The following is a 22,259-nucleotide window of genomic DNA, read 5'->3' on the forward strand; positions in this document are numbered from 1 at the left end:
GCCCAAAATGGCTTCTTACATTGAACTAAAATTATGTAAATGCCCATATGATGCTCAAAAATATTGCATGTGCAAAAAGATGATCAATTGTGTATCTGTGATGGCAAAAAATGCATAATGTGCACCAACCAAAACTGCACATCTATGTATTATGATGCCCCAAAAATGCTGTCTAGATAGGGAGCTCACTAGTTTTTGAGACAAAGCCTATGGCATTCTCCTTCAGAAGTGTTTAGAGTGGCTCACACACACACACACACACTGCAGTGAAGTAGAGATGCTCACCTCCTGCTGTTTATATTTTCACTGACATTCCAACAGAAGACAGCTGCAGGTAATCTAATTTCACTGTTTTAAGAGTTTATCTGCAGATTTAAACATACAAGAACAAAATCAAAACATATTTATGTTTCAAAACCTAAAATGGACGTACTTTCTTTTCTGTAACTTCAGTCGACTCTTTTAAAAAACGTGTTTGATAATATAATTCATCATTGTTTTTTTTTTTTTTTTGTTTTTTAAAAATTATTTAAGGAGATAAATGAATTAACAATGTCATCACCCAAAAAGACGCTATTGCTGCTGGTGTATGTATTATGCACGTTCCGCTCCGCGCGCTCGGGGGACTCTGGAGACACCAGACCCTGCTCCGGATCACACTGCCCGGGAGGCAGATCGCCCAGACCGCCGCGACAACACAGTCCGACAACACAGAGCAGATCAATAAATCAACATCATGCCCCCTTAAGCTTTCCATCTGAACATCATGCAACATTTCGGTCTCAGCGCGGGCGGTCTGGAGACCAGACAAGGGAAACCGTCCAGACGCGCGTCGCTGGAGTTTTTGATCCTGTGTGTGCAGATTGCGTTACGCCTCAAGGATCAGATCGTGTTCTGAACGACACCAGAGAATGTAAAGGAATTGAGTGCAGTCTGCCTCTGAGGATACGACAGAAGCCCCGATCGAGACCCTGTGCTGCTGGAGACGGGTGTGTACCCGAGCCCAGCCAGCCAACCCTCATCCATGTGGCAGACAGAGCCGCTCAGTTTCTGGGGGAATTTCCGGACATTGGATATCCCGCATCCGAGGTCGGGGCTCCTCTGGGAGTTCAGCTCACTTGTGACATCAAACCAGGTGAATTGAAACAGTGGTTCCAGCTGTTCTGCAGTTCAATGGTAGTAACATTTAATCAAATAGAGTAGACTATTGTATTACTATAGTTAATTAAAAAAGATATCCAGCCAAAATTATATTTGTTACTTTGCAAAAAGTAGCCTACCATATGCTTTGTTGAACATGGTAATACCATGGTATTATTTGAAACACCTTGAACCATGTAGGCTAATGTATTTTTCGTTACTTTTTGACTAAACACGTACCACTAGTTTGTTTTTTGTTTTTTTGTAATGTACTTTGGTAATACCATGCTATTCTTCAAAGCACCTTGGACTGTGAAAATTCCATAGTAAATGAATATGGTAATCAATTCAGTACCATGATATAAATCAGGTGCTTCCAACCATTGTATTCACCTGATTATTTTAGTTTTACATATTATATTTTAATTCTTTTTTTGAATTATTATTATTTAATTTATTTGATAATTATATCCCAATTTCACAAAGCCCCTGAAGACATCTGGGATTACCATACAATGAATTCCATATCATACAATCACTGTATACCTTGGTGCCCCACCTCTTTTCCCCCCCCAGAATCATTATCTATAGATGTAATAAAAAAATTATGTTGTCTGGTAGTCTAATCCAAACTGCACAGAGGAAATCTCTTTAATGCTTGTGTGAGACGTCTGAGTAAATTTGCAGACATCACAGAGGAATTCTCTCTGTTGTCCTTGAACAATATGAGATGCATGCTGCAGGGTGGGGAGTGTACACAAACTATCAAGCTCCATAAAACTCATACTTTATTTGATTTTCACATCAGTACTGGTATTTCCATACATCAATGAATAGGGAAATTTGACAGCTGGCCTGAGAACTATTATTGCAAAAACACATCTGCTTGGCTTCACCGCTGGCAGTCAACTGTCAAGAAACTGCAGACTACTTTGATCCATTTCCATACGATTGAAATAGTTCTAGCACAGAAAAAAAATAGTGCTTGGTTTTAAAATAACATTCACATATCAAAAAGTTGTTAACTCTACAACTATTTACTAATTACTTGTTTAGATAACCATTTTCTCAGATCACTAAAGAAGCATCAAAGCAAGAGCATGTTAAACCATACGTCTCTAATTACTCCCAAACAGTGTTGGGTGTATCTAGTTCCTAAGTAATTAGTTACTGTAATGTAATTACTTTTCCCTTGAAAAAAGTAAAGTAAGGGATTACTTAAATTTTTTTCTGTAATTTAATTACAGTTACTTCTGATGTAATTGAACTAAATACTGTGTTTAGACTGTATAACAATTACATGTAATACAATAGTGGAATTAATATGAAAATTTAAAGTCTAACTTTAAAATGCATGTTTTTATGTATCCTTTGCATCTTGTAGCATTTGTAATAGCCTACTTTGGTCATTTAATAATAATAATGTATGTAGTTTTATATTATTTATTTGAATGAATTAAAAGAGCCGTTTCATGTCTATCCTTGAATCACTTAACTATTCGAGGTTGATATAGGATTTAGAAAGTAATTAGTAATAAGTAATTCATTACTTTTTGGAGAGAGTAATTTGTACAGTAATTTAATTACACTATTGAAGATGTAATCATTAACTAGTAATTAATTACTTTTTAGAGTAACTTACCCAACACTGCTCCCAAATAATCGGTTAGTGGATCGGACAAGTGTAACTATTAATGGAAATGTGCATGCCCTTCTTAAAGGACGTCTTGTGCCCAACATAATATCAGACACACGCAACCCAACGACGCAAAATAATACCAGCGGGAAGATGAGTGATTATTATTTCCAATTATTATGTGTTTATTATACATAAATAGCATTTTTTGTGTATATGAAAAAACATTTACTGTAATAGTTAGATTACTGGCTGTAAATTGAGCCATCTTCAGTCTAGCTCGCTAATAAACAATTACGTGTCATCATAAAAATTTAATTACAATTCCTAGTAATCTGTTGTTACAGATCAATAGGTCAATAAGGCAATAGCAACATTATCAAATGATCAAGAACTTAACAAAGCTTCCTGTGTTTCAGACACACTCAATACATTTCCACACTCACCTTCGCCGTGTCGTTATTGGTTATGGTAAAACACCCACTGGTCAAAGGTTGCTGCCCAGAAACATCCAGAGTGCAGTATTTCTGTAGACACAAACACCACCACACATTTCTAATGGATCATAAGTAAAGACTGAGAGTGATCTTGCATAGTGCACCTTTAAAGATTATTATACACCAGAGGCGGACAGTAATTAAGTATTTTTACTTTCTACTCCAGTACATTTTTCAAGTATATATTTTATCAGTGTTTTTCTTTGGAAAACGTTTAATTCATTACATTCCAAAGCATAATTTATAATGTCATACTTATTACAGCACTACATTTCATAAATAAAAGTTTTTTTTTTTTTTACCTTGAATACTTATTTAGATAAAAAATATAGTACTTTCATATTGTACTCAAGAAAAGTAAAATTTTACTTGAGTACAATAAGAAAGTACTATATTTTTTAAAGTATGCAATACTTCATTTTTAATGTAATAAAGTATTAAATTATATTCAATATGAAACGTAGTGCAGTAAAAAGTACAATATTATGTTTTGGAAGGTTGTGAAGTAAAAGTTTTCCAAAGAAGAACACTGATAAAGTACATATACTTGAAAAATAAAATTACTTGGAAAGTAAAAATACTTAAGTACTGTCCGCCTCTGTTATACACTTGCTGAGTTATAGCCACTTAGTCTTCCCTGTTTTGTTCTTTCACAAGGAGAGAATGAGGTCCCTGCCGAGGACGCACTTATCCTACACCTACAGCTGGCAAAGGGACAAGAAAAGCTGGTGGAGGCTTTGAGAGCTCAGCAAGTGGTGATCCGTGATCTGCAGCAGAGACTGGTGGAACAGCAGGGGGCTCTCCTCTCCCAGCAGCGTGAAATACTCAGCCAGCAGCGCCGCATGTTCGAGCAGATGGATGTGGTGAAGGCTCAGTACGGTCTGCTTTCTGAGACGGTCAAGCAAGTCTCTTTCCAAGGTCTGCAGGGAGAACTGCAAAGCTATTTTGAAAGTCACCTGGCCGATCTTCAGAACCAAGCACGTAGCCACCTACAAAAGTCCTATGCTGTGCATAAGGTAGATGTGGATGCCAAGGTGATAAATATAGTTAGGGACACAGGGCATCCATTGTTGGGCTGTCAAACTGCTTGTGGACCTGAAGAATACTGTGACTTCCAAAAGGATCCACCGCAGTGTGAAAGGTGCACTACGTGTCCCCCTGGATTCTTCCTGGTGTCACAGTGCTCGCCCACTGCTGATAGGATGTGCCAGGTGACACTGTGGCAGAAATTGCATTATGCATGCAATACATAAGGTTTCAGTAAAGAGCAAGCAAAGGTGTATGTCTTAATCTTTAACATGTGTTTGAGTAACAAATATCTATCAACAGGACAGGGACGAATGCCTCGAATTACCAAGCTTGTGTGGGGATCGAGTAAAATGTTTCAATACTCCAGGTAAGCAAATACAAACATGACGTCACTTCCAATGTCTGCCTTTGAGTGGTCTCTACTTGGAATTCACCAAGCTTATTTTTTTGTTTTGTTCATCAGGAGGGTTTCGTTGTCTTGGTGTCTCTGAGAGAGAGATTTCCACTGGGCTGTGTGGGCATGAGTACTTCTACAATCAGGAACTTCAGGAGTGCCAGGCTTGTTCAGACTGCGATGGCGAGCCTGTAGGCATCCCCTGCACTTCCATCAGTGATGCTGTATGTGGAACTGTGTCTGAGAACATGCTCTCACAGTCTTGGGCTGCTTCGATTGCCATGCCCCCAACAAAATCGAAGAGTACTTCCATCTATCCAGGGCTACAGCTTAATATTCGTGGCAAAGAAGGAAACAACCTACTGACCAACCAAGATGATTACCTCAATCTGCAACAACATGGACTGATCTGGATAGACTACAACTTTGCACTAAAGCACAGCTGCAGGAACTTTCTCCAGGTCGGGATACGGATAAACGGCAGTGAAGAGGAGGGTCGAGACCTTAGCGGGGTTCGAATTGAGCAACCGGAGAGAAAGTTCTTCCAGGGTGTGACTGTAAGTGCTGCAGTTGAGGTGGAACCCAGTAATATACTCACACTCGTGCTGAAGAGTCCCAACCAATACTGCAACCAGAGTAAAGATATTCAAGTCTATGAGCTTGGAGGGGCTTCGTTCAGCTTGCTGTGGCTATCCCATGACACTGGCGCTGTGGCCATGACTGCTCAGATGTCAACAGCAGCCCACTACCAGGGTAACCATCGCCCAACCTTCCGTATAGCCACTGTCTCTGATCCCTACATAGTGGCACTGACCCATGACAGCCGTGGAGTGCGTTTCATGGAGAGTGGCGTGGTGAAGTTTGTGCTCCAGCAGGCTATCTATTCCATGGGTCATGTTTGTGTTCGAGAAGGTTTCTCACTGATTGCTTACGTCAACCGCAATGGCACTAATCAGGAGGTGCTACGCTCCTTTAAGTCTGGCGTTAACTACAGGGACACTTCCATCACCCTTTCTGGAGCCACAAGGGTAGACAGAGAAGACTGGCTCAGTTTTGAGATTGTTGCCCCATCTCAGTGCAATGTCCGCTACTTTGGCGATAGTTCTGGGATTAGTATGCTAAGCTTGATCTGGATCCCCACCACTGTCTCCTCTACATTCACAGCCACTGTCTCAAGAACAGGTCTACCCTCTGGGGCAGTACGAAATAAACCCCTGTTCTTCAGGCAGATGAGCCCGAATACAGACCAAATGCGGCTAGCTGGTTCAGGTGAGACACATGCCCAGAGGAACTTTGTGTTTTCTGAGGCAGGTACAGTCAGTGTGGCCCTCAACCTAAAGCTGATCCACTCTTGCAGTGTGGTGAAGCTGACCCTTTACCGGCAAGGTAAGGATGGAGGTCAGGCCACATCCTTGGCCCAGCAGGTGGGTGGACATATGCCTGAAGGTAGTGAGTGGGCCAGCGTGGGGCTGAGAACTTCATTCCAAGTGCAGAATGGTACTGCCATCTATGTTTCTTTGGACTGCGTTCGTGGGCGGATCAACCAGATCACCCATGAAGGAGGCACCAACATCTCCATTCTTTGGTTGGCATCATGATCCCAAATATGCAGATCTATGGTTTTGTAATTAACTGAAAAAAAGAACAAAACAAAAAACTCAGAATAATGGGTGCTTTCATAAGGTGCAGTCATACAAAGTAGAAACAATACAATGGACTTTGGTTAATTTTTTGGGTTCAAATGCACAGGTGCTATTAATACTTCTCTGGTATTCAGATTCTATTTTTATTGGAATTATGTGAGGAGGAATGTATTGTACTGTAAAATAGATTTTTCTTCTTGGCTGAAACAATGAACTTTAAAAAAGTACTTTTTAAGTGCTTTGGCTGGTTGAGCAGTGACCAATGCTTTTCATATCTGTTTAATGTGGAATCAATTTAAATTTGTGCAAAAGTATTTTCATGTGTGTCTGTTAGAGAGTGTGCTTGTTAAAGAGAGAGTAAGAATGTGTTTTTTATGTGTATTTGTGAGCTGAAGTGATGATTTTACTGCACTTTATCATATTGAAGTGCAGAACGTTGTACAGTTTACAATTTTATGTTTGTCTTTTAAAATGTTATTATTGACTTTTTTTTAAAAACTTTTTTGTTGTATTTTTTGTTTTAATATGTTATCATAGAAATCAAATAACGAAATCCTAATGCATCTTTAAGATCATAAATATTTATATTTAGTACTATGAATGAATACTGCTGACCATAATGTTCTCACGTTGTAATTTATAATTTGACACAAATGTGTCCTAAGACACAAATGTGTCCTAAGTTACATTGCAGCATTATTAACTGTAAGTGGCATATGTTTTGTATTACTCAAATACTGTTGCCATGTGCTGCCTTTGCATACCATGTTTAATTGCTTCTGTATGTGCTGAAACTACAGATCACAAACAGTGAAGTGAACAAACATTTGGCAACATTAATGCCATGTCTGCTTTTGACTAGTGTATTTTGATTCAACGACTGGTAATTAATTTACTGTAGACATGATATAGAAGTGTAATCTTTTATAAAACAAAAATTAAAGTCATAACTATTTTGCCAAAGAACAGAATATTCTTTTTATTATTTTATTAAAAATGCTTTTTGACGATGCCTGGATTTATAAAATACTACCTATGAAATCTGTAATATTCTTATACTTTCTATAACATGTTCTAGATGTTTGTGGTTGTTATTGATCATAGTAGAATGGTTGCTTCGTAAATGCAAATAAAATATATTTACCAGTTTTTGCTAACCCATATGTTCAGGATCAAGGTGTCCACCCATAGTTGATCCCAGATGGATACCAGACAACCTTCTATTGGGCACAGTGTCAACTTCAAGTAGGCAACAGTTTGGTGAAACCTGGTGTACAGGACATCTTTACACTTCATATCCTTGGAGCAAATAGTGCCAGAGATATATGTGCGATACACTTTTTTTTTAGGAACTTGATAATAAAAAAAACTGTTGAATGTCTGCCGAAACATGACTAATAGTGCTTAAATTACCAAGAAAACTAATTGTGAAAAGCAAAAGAATGGGAATGGTAAGCAGGTGTGTGGAGCACTGAACCAGATGTTTCTGGTGTCGATCAAATTAAATGCAAGAAAATATCCATATAAATGCTATGGTTGGGAAGAGAGACAGACTTCAACTAAACAGAGAGAGACCAAAAGAGATGTATGAATCTAATTTTCTGATGTCTGAAAGTTGCAGATGTTTGGAAAGAGATTTTTATTGCTGGTTAGTTTTGATATGTGTTCTTTTGTAAAGTTTTTCACATTCTTTTTTACTTTTACATAATTTTTTACAATATGTTTACAAGTTTTTATTAATGTCCAATTTTTTTGTGATACAGCCAATAAATAAATATACTAACGCAAAAGACATTCAGGACTTTATATCCCCATGTCAAAATGTTATGTGTAAAAATGATAATTCCTCAAATGCGCATATGTGTGATTCAGATAGGAACATACGCTCAAAAAAATTACATACAAACAAACAAACAAACAAACATCCACATCTTCCAGATGTGAAATCTATTTCTGAATGTTGGCGTCATCATCTGCGAACTCAGACATGTGTAAGTACCGATCTTTTATACTCCAAGGGCCCTATCTTGCACCCAGCGCAATTGACTTTGTACACCGACGCATGTGTCATTCCTATTTTGCACCCGCGCAAAGCGCGCTTTTCCCTCCACAGAAGCACGTCGCTAAACTAGTGAATGAACTTGCGCTACCTGGGCGGTTCAGCGCAAAAAAGGAGGCGTGTTCCGGCGCAAACAATCCCTGGTGCTATTTTGCTGTTCCATTAAACAATTGCGCCACTGACCAGAAAAAACCTAGTCTAAAGTCAGTGACGCGTTGCGCGTTGTTCATTATGCTATTTTAAAGGGGTGGTAAAACACATTCTTTTGAAGGCTTGATTGTGTTTGTGGGGTGCACTGTAACATGTGTTCATGCTTCGTTTTAAAAAAAAATGCCTTATTTTTCATATATTTGACCTTTATTCTACACTGCTCTGTCCCTCCTTGTAAAACGGTCTGATGCTTTCCGGGTTGTATGAAGCCAGTCCCTCAAAAATACGCAGTGGGCTCAGATTGGTTAGCTGGCCCAGTGTGTTGTGATTCGCTAACCGCAGTGCACGTCGGAAACGTCACGCCCCTTACCGCCCGAATCAGACCCAGAACATTTGAGTGAAGATGATCGAGCAGAACCTGTTCAGTCCTCGAGAGTAAAGACTGCGGATCTATAATGATCGCTACTGAATGGCACTTTAACTTTTGTATTTTTAGAACGATTATAGCCAAATATCTGTCGCAAGAACTAACCCAAAACAAACACTAAGCACTGGCTTTAACTAGTAAGTTAGCCAAATCACACACAGAACCATGTTTAGCATGCCTGTAGATAAACAATACATAAAAGCTCTAATCAAAGAATCATTTACACTAATGCCAGGTTCGCTGTTGAGATTTTAACGTTAGTGTTTGTAACGTTAGGTGTTCGTCGGATAACGTTAAGTATGAATGAGCATTTAACAGACTGGTTTGCAGAACAGCGCTGTCATCTGTTTACTTCCTTGCTACAACCTATTACAGGAAAACACATCGATGAAAAATAAATCAAACTTACAGGTTGTGGCCCGTAAACAGCTTCTGTTTGTAAATCCAGCTTTCAGGACAAGCCGTTGTGCATATCCTGTAGTGAACTCGCGAAGTTTGTGGAAGATTGTGTTGTCCTCCGTGAAATGTGCAGCGCGCGCGTCGTGCATCCACGCACCGGCAGTGTTTTTTTCACGCAGCTGACGTTGTGCAAATCTGGTATTGAAATCGCGAAGACGGTGGATGCAGGGAGCCCTGCGCGTGCCTGATTCCCCGCTGACTCAAACACACGTGCATATAACATGCTGTATGTTAAACGCTCTGCAACGCACCCCCTTCCCAAGGAAGGCTGAACAGAGCAAGTACCCCAGACCTGCAATCCGGATGAAAATAACAGCGTTTCTTCGGCATTGCGGCAAAAACACAGCCTACTAACGCTTCCCCGCGGCGATACAAAATTGCCTCGCCCCCCTTATTTCATATTCCCCGGAGGAGGGGTTTATTTAAATATTGGGCCTGGTGATGTCAGCAAAACCTGGGTGAATGTGTAGTAGTCCCTAGCGGCCGTTTGCTGTAGTCCTTAGAAACTGATTTCTTTAAAAGCAAATATCTCCCTTTGCTTTAAACTTTGAACGTTGTAACTTTGCAGATGTTGTTTATGCTCAAGCAGCAACATTACACGTTAGCTAAAGTTAGAATAGTGAAATCTTGGTTTACCACCCCTTTAAGGGCACATGCTTGACCATAATGTATAGCGTGCACAACGCGCATACACTTTGCTCATCTAATCTACACAGATGCAAAAGTTATTTTTGCAAATCATAAATTGTTACACTAAAAAATATTAACACATGAGATGACGGAAATCATTGTGGTGTGCCACGAAGATGTGAAAAAATAGGCATAAATCTAGCTTACAAATGATTCAGGCTAATTGTAGTCTAATAATTAAGGAGACCTGTTTGCCCAATAGTGGCAACTTCTGGCAAGACATATATGTATATAAGGACATCTAACAAATTGGTTTGTCCGTCAAGAACCAGGAAAAAAAATCGGTGAGGGTGGACGCAGCGATGTCCTCTGCTGGCGTCAGGTCCTGAGTAGAGGCAGATCCACCTCCCGTTACACGGCGTGCCCGATTGATGCTGGCAAGCTTGGACTTTCCCCGTCTTCTGATGTCATTTTAGCGCTTGCGGCACTGGTGCGACGTCCTGGGGATGCCAGCTGATGAAACAATTGTGGCTATTTCCTCCCACGCCTGTTTAACCGACGCTATTTTGGGTGCGTTTCTCCCATCCCCATACAACACAACTTCTCTGTCTTTCACTGCTCTTACAAGAACATCAGTCTCCTCGGCTGTGAACCGCTCCTGGCGTGCGCCTGGTAAATACGCCATAATAATAGCAATCCATAATGGAACTTGCGCACCTGCTTTTACAGGGAATGTTGGATGACGCTCTGATTGGTTTATTCACGTTACGCCCAAACCACACCTATGAATATTGAAGCTACTTCAGACCAACCCATTTTAGATTTGCGCCGGGCGCAAGAGCCATTTATCCCGCCGGGAAAATAGCAACAGCGCCGAGACCCGCCCACAAAGTTACTTGCGCTTCGCGCTTTGACACTTGCGTTTCAGATCGTTAAAATAGGGCCCCAAGTGTTAGATGATGTTTGGTTAGATCTAAACGTAAATAAGTGACATAACATTTAACGTCCTGACAGAACTTAAACTGAAAGTCCATGAAATGAAAGCTTTAGCGTGTAGCTATTGCCTGTCTGCCCGCTATTGGATTACTTGTGATTAAACTACGTTTGGAACTGTATTCGCATGTCTTTGTCTTCCCGCCTTGGCTCCTCCCACCTTCGGCTCCACCAGAGACCCTCAGTCCTGCCGGCTCCCCTTGGTCAGTCGTGACACCACTTCCGCGACGGACTTACAGAATATCCATCCCTGCACTCCATCCCTCCACCCCTTCTGCAGCAGCAGGTTCCTCCTTCCTGTCGGCATCGCCTCTGGTACTCTGGCTCCACCGACGACACTCGCCGGTGCGTCATCGCCTGGGTCTCCAGCACCAGCGATGTCGCTCAGCTCCCTTGACCCTCGGTCTGCGCCATCGGATCCACCGCCTCTGTCTCCATTGGTCGTCACCCAGATGTCGGCAGCCAAACAGCCAGCAACAGCTTGGCTCCTCCCTTCCTCATCTTCACCGTGGGCTGTCGACACTGGAATGCTCTGGGTCTGTGCCATCAGGAACTCTCCATCTTTGTTGCTGCGGTGTCATCGTCCTACCATCACCATCCCTGCGCCACATCCTGCCACCATCCCTTCTCTTCATCCCCTCCTCGTCCCCCTCCATCCATCCCTCCCTATGTGTCACTCTGCTACGGCGAGGGGTCGCGCCTTGCCGGAGGGGGCGTTCTGTCACCATTATATTTAGTTTAGTTCATGGACTTGTTTTCATTTGTCACGTGTTTCTTTGTTCAGATTTCCCTCTACTCATCTGTTTCCTTGGTTACCGTCATTAGTAGTTCATTTGTGTCAGCTGTGTGCATTTATCATCCTCGTCTGTGTTCACTACTTAAAGGGTTAGTTCACCCAAAAATGAAAATTATGTAATTAATTACTCACCCTCATGTCGTTCGACACCCGTAAGACCTCCGTTCATCTTCAGAACACAAATGAAGATATTTTTGTTGAAAGCTGATGGCTGAGAAAGGCTTCAGATAGACCTCCATTGGCATTCAGTACATTTACACTCCCAAGACCCATAAAAGGCACTTAAAAACGTCGTTACAAAGTCCATCTCACCACAGTGACTCTACAATAATTTTACGATGTGTAATAGCAATAGTTTACAAAAACAATAGTTTTTGTGCGCAAAAAAAAATCTAAATAACACCTTTATCCAACTTGTTCTTGTCTTTCGTGTGTGACTCCACGACGCATGTGCAAGAATATGACGCAGATCCGGCGTTCGGACATATGACCCAGAAGCGATTTTTTGGGCGATTTTTAACCCCAAAATGGGGTTAAAGTGTGTATTTCATGGATTCCCGAACCCCGGCGCTACGTCATATTCTCGCGCATGCGTCGTGGAGGCACACACGGAAGACAAGAAGAGGTTGAATAAAGTCGTTATTTTGATTTTTTTTTGCGCACAAAAACTATTGTCGTCGCATCGTAAAATTATTGTAGAGTCACTGTGGTGAGATGGACTTTGTAACAACGTTTTAAGTGCCTTTTATGGGAGTGTAAATGTACTGAATGCCAATGGAGGCCTATCTGAGGCCTTTCTCAGCCATCAGCTTTCAACAAAAATATCTTCATTTGTGTTCCGAAGATGAACGGAGGTCTTACAGGTGTCGAACGACATGAGGGTGAGTAATTAATGACAGCATTTTCATTTTTGGGTGAACTAACCCTTTAATTTGTTCCTTCTCCTGCACTCTTTGTACGGTCACCGTTATGTTGAGTTATGTTGTGCTATTGCCTGTCTGCCTGCTTTTTGATTACTTGTGATTAAACTACGCCTGGAACTGTCTTCATCTTCCAGCCTGCATGCACCCCTGACAATGTGACACTAAGCACTTTTCAAATACCGTTTTTATAAATCTGAACATTGCCGTGGATTTTAGCATACGCACACTTTAAGATCAAATCTGTGTGAACATACATTTTTTAAATGAGGCTCCAGGTTTGATGTTTTATAAGCTGTGGATTGACTGCATGATTATTTTGAGATGTATTTGCCCATATATTCAACAGTTTACATAAAGCAGAACAAACCAAATCTTCAAGAAGATCTGCAAAGAAACCATTTGCTCTTAATATGAAATGACAATGAATTACAGCTGTAGCAAAATCCCAAACGCAAAGACAAGCTCAAAAACAAATGCTGTTTATTTGGATGCACTCCCAAATAAATCTGCTCTGTCAATGATAAGACTATTTACATCAGAAATCTGTTTACTTTAAAAATATATCCAAAACTAAGAAATTCAATTTAATGGAATGCTTCGGACAAAAATGTACTGTATATTAGAAGTTTATAGCTTGTCCCAAAATTCCCATTTAACCCCTGCATAATATAAGAAAAAAATAATAATTAAATAAAATCATATGGTTTTTGTTGGTTCACATGTATTTCATTTTGGGACAAAAAAAGACACGCAAACAAATTGAAAGATGCAATTATTCCAGTCTATCAAGCAGATTTTTAGATGCATACCCTTTAGCTGTTTGTAATGAACTCAAGACACAGAACAAGTTTACATTACCTTTTTAAAATCAAAACAAACAAAACAAATATGTGATGATACTTGTTACTGCTATCTCACACACCTCTTACTTTTATCCCCAATTTTGTCCTCTCACACTTAGGATTCTCCTCCATCTCATCTCTGTTTGCTCATTAGGCTGTTTACTGAGGCATGTTAATGAAGGCTAGCAGGTCACCACGCACAAACAGAGAGAAATTCACAGTCTGCAGCTCATGAAAGCCTCTTCAGTCTCACCAACCACAAAGACCTTCCTCCCACTCAGCAACATTTTCCAATGAACTCATAAACATGATCTTACTGTGTTTCCTATGGAAAACCTATTAGGTGTCTATGCGGTATTGTAATCATTACCCAAATTTAATTTGACGACACCAATTTCACGCTGTTTGGGTTTTTGTTAGAACACTATCAATATATATTAAATTTACCACCATTTGTGCTATGGACCTGAATGTACATAAAATCACATAGCTTGTTGAAGACAAGTATCAGTTTGAAATAGTAAAGCTATGGGAATGCCTGTTGAAATCACTCATTGGTGAAACCTCACCCCATGATGCTTGATGCCGTATTAAAGGCTACAAGCTATAAAGGATACTTGGGCCAAACATAGTCAGCTTATGTGCCTTCAGTAAGCACTCTGTGTTAATTGTTTGTTTTATTTGGTGTTGTTTGTCCCATTAAGAAAGGAATTAGCAGCATTAAGATCTGTGTATCTCCCTTACATTACAGGAGGTGACACATGTGATCTGTGTGTGGTCTGCCAGTCTCAAAAGAGTGGTTTCCTAAGTGGATCATCTGGTTCTTGTCCACTTGATTTCACTGGGTCCTTCCCACAGTGGTCAGCCCCAAGCAGGCTCTGGTAATGGAACAAGAAATACTAACTCTCTCGGGGAAAGAGGCCATAGAACAGGTACTTCTTCCCAAGAGAGAATTTGTGTTCTACAGCCGGTTCTTAATAATTTTGCTTTTGGTGGCGAAGCATACCAATATCAGGTTCTTCCCTTACCTAGCTCTGTCATGCAACTCTGGGGCAGATCTCTTGGTTTATGTTAGCTCAATTACCCCTTCGCCTTGAGTTTGATTTGACAGGCGATCTGGCGAATCATAATTCGTCATCCGCCATTTTGTCCGACAAAGCAGTCAGGAGAGTTAGTAGTTTAACGACTTGAACTTGAAAACCGGTGTGTACTGACATCTTTCCGTGGTTGAAACAACATTCCTTCTGATGTTCATGCATGTTTATTTGATGCTATAAATTAACTAGAAGGAAGAGATGATCGGTTCACAAGCAGCTTTAACAGAGGCACTACAGCGATCTGTCACGAAACATTAAGGAGCCACAAAACGATATTTATTGTTTAAAATTTAAAAGGTGAGACTTTGTTTCATATCAAAAGTATCCTGTATTTTGTGAGAACATGATGTGTGGCGTGAGAGCGCCATGGCTTGTGGGAAGTAGCAACTGTAATTAAAGGGGGCGGGTCTTTGTGAATGGTCAATTGGAGTAGTTGGTGGTTTGGCATTGAGATGACGTCCTCGCCCATTTAAAAAAAATTTAGGTTAAGGCTGAACGCCAAAAAGCCAATTCTAGATTCCCATTTTTCTAGATGTGAAGTGGGATTGGCATGTCTGTCTCCTGCTTGTATTGATTCCATCCTCGCAGCCGTAAACAAGATGAAGCTAAGCCAGTCACTTACTGTCAAACAGTTTCAGAGACTGTTGGTTCAGATGGAAGCAGTGTCCAACATGATACCTTTTGGCCTGCTGTACATGAGACACTTGCAGTGGTGGCTCAAGATGAAGGGGTTTTCCACCGATGGGCAATCCGCTCCACATGATCAAAGTTACGTGCAGGTATCTTTGTACCTTGGAAGAAACTTTGGAAGAAAATGTGGGTTCTTGTCCAAGGGTCCCGTGCTGGGAGCTCCTTGTCGTTGGGTAATGTTTGCGACGGATCCACAGATCTCATGGGCTGGGAAGTGATCATGAGCAGTCACTCAGCACAGGGTTTGTGGTCTGTCTTTCTAGCATTGAAACGCTTCTTCCCAGACCTAAGGGGCCATCATGTGCTTGTCTGGACAGCAAACACATCTGTGGTCTCCTACATAAATCATCAGGGGGTGTGTAGTCACACCCACTTTACAAACTGGTGCACCAGATCCTCCTGTGGGCTCAGGGGAAGCTGAGAGAAGTCTACATCCCTGGGCACCAAAACCAGGGAGCAGACATCCTGTCGAGACAGGGGCTGAGGCCTGGGGAATGGAGGCTCCACCCCGGTTGGTTCAGTGGTGAAGTCCTTCAGGATAATTTTTCTGCATGCATTCCCCCTCCATGCTAAGGTTTTCATGGTGGCCATAGCTGTTTACTACACACCTTGGGCAATGGATATCTAGGCAGACAATCTCTGGTATCTTGTTTCCTTCATGGCGGACTGAGGTTAGGACCTGGTATATATGCGAGAGTTCTGGGGCTTTCTAGCTCAGTAGTCTTGCAGGCTTTTTATCCATTCATGTTGGTGAACCAAGGGAAGCTCCAGGGTCTCAGGTGCTTATGTCCTAAGCTGTGCTCGACATGATTCACACTTAGACAGGCACTTGCAGGGCATAGTCGGTATTGTTGCTCCCATAGCGTCACTGCTTTTGACGCAGCGCAAGTTCTCTCAGGGAACGTCTCAGGTTATGACTGTAACCATTGTCCCCTGATAGTTGAATGAGAGGCTGCGTTGCTCTGCCATACTTCCTTCATGCCTGTGAACGACTTACTTCAGCCAATCAGAAGCTGACTATGTTTGGTCCGTGTATTCTTTATTGCACCAATAAGTGATTACACAGGTACTTTAGATGCAATCACTCAGGCGTTCGCAATTATCTGTACTTTATACTCCCTACATTTAAAAAAAATAGCCTCGTTACTTCATTTCGACTTGTTTTCGGCTTGTCATCAGTCAACAAACATAAAAAACCTATCCAGATCAATCGCGCCATCCGGATAGAGTGAATTTGATTGTGGTTGGATGGAATGTAAAAACATATATCATGAAAACGACACCCTATTGGTTTGTACGCGATCCATCGCACCTCCACATGACACAAATCATGTAAAGCTCAGTATATTTGATTCTTTAACCCTCTGGAGTCTGGGCCTTTGGAGCTGTTTAGCGTTTCTTTAGAAATATGTCTCATGTTTGTGAGACAAGTATTCACTAAGCTAGAGGTCATTTTCTGGAGACTATCTGAATGAATGTTTTTGAGTCAGAGGCTGCAGATCGCGCATCATGTTTGATTTCTTTATTTTGCAAAAAGCACAACAATTAGTTTTTATTGTGACTGTACTAAAAAAAATAGAAACTTAACAAATTATAATGATGGATAACACTTGCCTGAATGATAAAAAAACGACAGAGTTATTTGAGTCTCTTTGGCACTGATAAGAAAAATAGCGAGCCGATCGCCTCGAGAGGGTTAATGTATTTTCATTGAACTAAAATGCGTTCACTTTCAATGGGTAGCCTAGTGCCACTAGTGCCTAGTGTAGTTTTTTTGGAGGAGGTAGGGTAGTGCACTATAAGCTTTTGTCCTTAATGGCATTTTTTCCCTTACATTACTTTTACTTTTATAATTTAAGTAGTTTTGAAACCAGTACTTTTACACTTTTACTTGAGTAAAAAGCTTGAGTTGATACTTCAACTTCTACAGAAGTCTTTTTAAACCCTATATCTATACTTCGACCTGAATAATGAAAGTGAATACTTTTAACACCTCTGCCCAGGGAACAATGGTAACAGTCGTAACCTGAGATATGTTCTAAATGATCATTTTTACATATTTGCATTACCTTGCAGAAAATAAAATGGGCAAAAAGTAATCTACAGAACGGAATATCATAGAGACTTGAAGGTGGCTTAACTTGGACCAGTAGGAAACCAAATAGCAACTAGCCATATCCCCATAACAACCACCAAAAACATCTTACCAGCCGAACAGTAATGCCTTATATCTTGGTGGTGAGTTTGCACCTGCAGACACAACAAACCTAGTTTGGAATACAAAACTATTCTGGTCACAGTAACTGAATGACATTTATTGATTTGCTTTAGTTATAGCTGAGAAGGAGCCAAGAATATAAAACAACAAAATTGAGTGAAAAAAGGAATGTATTAGCATTGTTCCAAAACAATGCTCTTGTCCTGAAAAAATAGGCAGCTCAGGCTCTGACAGGATGCAAGATGTACTTGGTGTACTTTTAAAGAGCTGAGATCAAATCCATTCCCCTGTGAGCACTGAGGTTAATTGCCTTCAGCAGCAGGAACTGAGAGATTAAGTGTGTGTAAACAGCTGTAAACAAATTACCTTCAATATACAGTCACAAACTGGCTACTCTAAGCACAGAATAAATTGTGGTGTTAGCATATAGCCATAATCACCAAGCCTGCAATTAATTGATTAAAAATACAGCAAGAACAGCAATATTGTGAAATATCATTACAATTAAAAAAATGGGTTTCTATTTGAATATATATTTCAAAATGTAATTTATTCCTGTGACAGCAAAGCTGAATTATAAAGTTGTGACATATATTCGAGTGAAAGGGATTCTTGAACAAGAAAAAATTGCCCATCAGGAATTGATGATCGTTGTGTTTTGCTATTGGTCAATCTAATGTGAGTGACAGATGTCCCGCCCTCACGCCAGGGATGAGATGTAGCTGCAAGAGGCAGGGGAAGTTATTTTGATTAAAGATAATGAGGGCACATGAATTTTAACAATGAAAAATGTTCTTTCTTTGCAAGTGACATTGCCAAATTACTTGTCTGGCATGCATAATTCAGCATTTTATCCATGTGAACAGGAATAATTTTGATAATTTTTAAATTTTTTAAGTTTGATAAAACTTTTGGTTGTGAAAAAAAACTTACGTCAATTCCATTCTTCTTATGATGTTACAAGTACATCAGGTGTTATATGAAGTGTTCCTGGTTCAGTCTGACCTAATTAAATTGATAATTTGTTATGTGTATGGCAGGTTAAGAGATGTGTTTTAAGTCTAGATTTAAACTGACAGTGTGTCTGCTTCCTGGGCAACTTTAGGAAGACTGTTCCAGAGTTTAGGTGCTAAATAGGAAAGGGATCAACCGCCTGCAGTCGATTTTGATATTCTAGGTATTATCAACTGGCCAGAATTTTGAGATCGCAGAAGACGTGAAGGACTATAATGCGTTAAGAACTCTCTCAAATACTGGGGAGTTAAACCATTTAATCCTTTGTAAGTAATAAGCAAGATTTCAAAATGTATGTGCAGTGTTGACAGAACCGGGCTAATATGGTCATACTTCCTGGTTCTAGTAAGAACTCGAGCTGCTGCGTTTTGGACCAGCTGGAGTTTGTTTATTAAGCGTGCAGGGCAACCACCCAGTAGAGCATTACAATAATCTAGCCTTGAGACCATGAACACATAAACTAACTGTTCTCCAGTTGTCATTGAGAGCATATGTCATAATTAAGATAGATTTTTAAAATGAAAGAATGCAGTTTTACAGATGCTAGAAATGTAGCTTTCAAATGAAAGCACACTCAGGTTCCTAACTGACGACAAAGACCTGACAGAACATCCGTCAAGTATTCTAGGTTATTACGTGTGGAGGTTTTTGGTCAAATAATTAGAATCTCCGTTTTTTCAGAATAAAGTAGAAAATTACTAGTCATCCACATTTTTTTATCAGCTATGCATTCCGTTAATTTTGTGAATTGGTAAGTTTCATTGGGGCGCGAAGAAATATTGAGCTGAGTATCATCAGCATAACAGTGAAAGCTAATATAATGTTTTCTTATGAGATCTCCCAAGGGTAGCATGTACAGCAGGGATGGGCAATTCCAGTCCTCGAGGGCCACTGTCCTGCAAAGTTTAGCTCCAACCCTGAATGATAATCACCTGCCTGTAGCCTTCTAGTAATCCTGAAGACATTGATTAGCTGGTTCAGGTGTGTTTGATTAGGGTTAGAGCTAAACTCTGCAGGACAGTGGCCCTCGAGGACTGGAATTGCCCACCCCTGATGTACAGGGTTAAAAGCAATGGTCCTAGTACTGAGCCTTTAGGGACTCCATACTGAACTTGTGATCGATATGACACCTTTGTTTACTACTTAGCTTACTGCAAACTGATAACAGACAGATACGTATGATTTGAACAATGCCAATGCAATTCCACTAATGCCAACATAATTTTCAAGTCTATTCAAAAGAATGTTGTGGTCGATAGTATCAAATGCAGCACTAAGATCGGATAACACTAATAGAGAGATACAATCACGATCTGATGATAACAACAAATCATTTATAACTCTAATGAGAGCAGTCTTAGTACTATGATACAGTCTAAATCCTGACTGGAAATCCTCAAAGATATAATTTCTTTCTAAAAAAGGAACATAGTTGTGAAGACACTGCCTTTTGTAGTATTTTTGAAAGAAAGGGTAGATTCGAGAATGGCCTGTAATTGACTAATTCTGTAGGATCAAGTTGCGTTTTTTTTAATAATAGCCGGCTTAAAAGTTTTCAGTATGTATCCCAATAACAAAGATTAATTAATGATATTAAGAAGAGGATCTATGACCTCCGGAAGCATCTCTTTCAGTAGCTTAGTCGGTATAGAGTCTAACAACATACATGTTGCTGAGTTTCAGTGTAACATGACACTTCAGAAATCATTCACATGCTGATTTGCTGCTCAGGAATAATCTTATTATTATCAATGTTGAAAACGTCTGTGCTGCTTAATACTTTTGTGAAAACCACAATACTTTTTCAGGATTCTTTGGTGAATATAAAGTCAAGTCACCTTTATTTATATAGCGCTTTTTACAATACAGATTGTTTCAAAGCAGCTTTTCAGGGATAACAGGAAAATAATGCAACACAATTTGTTTCTGCTGTACAGCCGCTCTGGAGAAATCAGTGATATCATTGTCCAGCTCAGTATAATGTAACATTAAACATGTTATACATACAATAGTGCAAATGTCATCTCCCCAAAGCTATAGGGTGTTGTGGATGGTTTCCAGGATGTTGCTATGCAGTTGCTACGGTGTTGTTAGACATCTTTTTGGATCAACATATTTCGTTTTTAACTTATCCCTAAAATCAGAGAGAAATGATAGGTAAATAATACTGATGTAGAAGCACCTAACCTTGGTTGTAAGTCTAAACTTGACATAAACTTTAATCTTGTACCTCAAATCTGATTGGTTGATTGCAATGTCATTCCAGGATCAACAACGATGTCATGTAGACTGCAGTGTCCAAACGAGCCTCAAGTTTCTTAATTAGCAAACACCATAAAGTGCATATATGATATAACACCACAGAATATATTATAAAACCGATCACAGGAAGATTTTTCTAGCATTCAAAATCAATACACAAAAAGTGAAGTAAATATTTTTTGGTGGTAGAACAGGCTTTGAGGATGGCCTTTTCGTCATTTCTGAACACTGAATACTGTGGAAGCTTGTTTTTTTCTCAGAATTGCGAGTTATATACAACTGCGAGAAATAAAGTCTGAAATTCGAGTTATAAAGTCGGAACTGCGAGATGCAAACTCGTAAGAGACGTTAATCATGATAGTACCATATTTAAATGGATAGTTCACCCAAAAATTCAAATATCCCATAATTGATTCACCCTCAAGCCATCCTAGGTGTATATGAGTTTCTTCTTTCAACCAAAAACAATTACAGTTATATTAAAAAATATCCTGGCTCTTACAAGCTTTATAACGTGAGTGAATGGTACCTTTTGTTTAACCCCAAAAAAGCGCATCCATCCATCATAAAAGTATCCACACGGCTCCAGGGGGTTGATAAAGGCCTTTTGAAGCGAAGGATGTGTTTTTATAAGAAACATATCCATATTTATAATATAAACTATAATCACTGGCTTCAGTTAATGGCTGTACGCGAGTCTAGTTCTGGCGGAAGAGGTTGAGTAAATTATGGGATCATTTTCATTTTTGGGTGAACTTACTAACCCTTTACGTTTTGGAAGTTCAAAGGATTGTACCCTTGTTTAACAACATAAATTGTTCAGCTCAAGGAAAAAAAAACTTTCAGCAGACAAAAACTCCATAAAACAATTGTGAAAGTTGTGAGATGTGAAAAGGATGTGATTTAGGACCTTCATACAGCACTTGCCAGGGTAAAGACTGTAAGTCTACCCCTCACACCCTCGTTTTCATTAGTGAGAATTGCGAGTTTATATCTTACAATTGCAAGAAATATAGATAAAACTCACAATTCTGACTTTATTCTGATTTGTAATTCTTATACAAACTTAGCGAGTTATAAAGTCCGAATTTTGAGATATAAACTTGTGAGAAAAAAAAAGTTGGAAATGTGAGACAAAAAGTATTTTTATTCTTTTTTATACAAGCTTCTGTAGTTTCAGTGTATCCTCTGAAATCTGACCTCTTGAACACACGGCTGGAGCTTCTGCATGTCATGAGATCCCTCAGGAAGTCCAGGGGTGACACCACATCAGATATACTGCTGCCACGCAGTGGGCCGAGGGCTGAATCTTGTCCTGTGAAGAACCTGCACCTCACATCTGGTTTGGATTAACTGCCCC

General features: G+C 39.9%; 1 protein-coding gene across 1 annotated transcript; it reads left to right on the top strand.

Moving 5' to 3' along the window:
- The first annotated feature begins 244 nt into the window (after positions 1-244).
- Positions 245-7,488, top strand: nell3 (NELL (neural EGFL like) family member 3). Its single transcript, XM_079805519.1, has 5 exons — positions 245-334; positions 535-1,135; positions 3,931-4,484; positions 4,603-4,669; positions 4,766-7,488. The coding sequence occupies exons 2-5, from the start codon at positions 553-555 to the stop codon at positions 6,292-6,294; spliced, it is 2,733 nt and encodes a 910-aa protein (XP_079661645.1). The 5' UTR covers positions 245-334; positions 535-552; the 3' UTR covers positions 6,295-7,488.
- Positions 7,489-22,259: the final 14,771 nt, after the last annotated feature.

The sequence above is a fragment of the Gobio gobio genome (genome assembly GCF_949357685.1).
Source record: "Gobio gobio genome assembly, chromosome: 23".
Lineage (NCBI taxonomy): Eukaryota > Metazoa > Chordata > Actinopteri > Cypriniformes > Gobionidae > Gobio > Gobio gobio.

Excerpts from the sequence above, each read along its gene's own strand:
- nell3 (XM_079805519.1), top strand. The coding sequence starts at position 553 with ATGTCATCACCCAAAAAGACGCTATTGCTGCTGGTGTATGTATTATGC. Across the intron at positions 1,136-3,930 it reads CACTTGTGACATCAAACCAG|GAGAGAATGAGGTCCCTGCC; the intron begins GTGAATTGAAAC and ends TTCTTTCACAAG. Across the intron at positions 4,670-4,765 it reads AAAATGTTTCAATACTCCAG|GAGGGTTTCGTTGTCTTGGT; the intron begins GTAAGCAAATAC and ends TTTGTTCATCAG.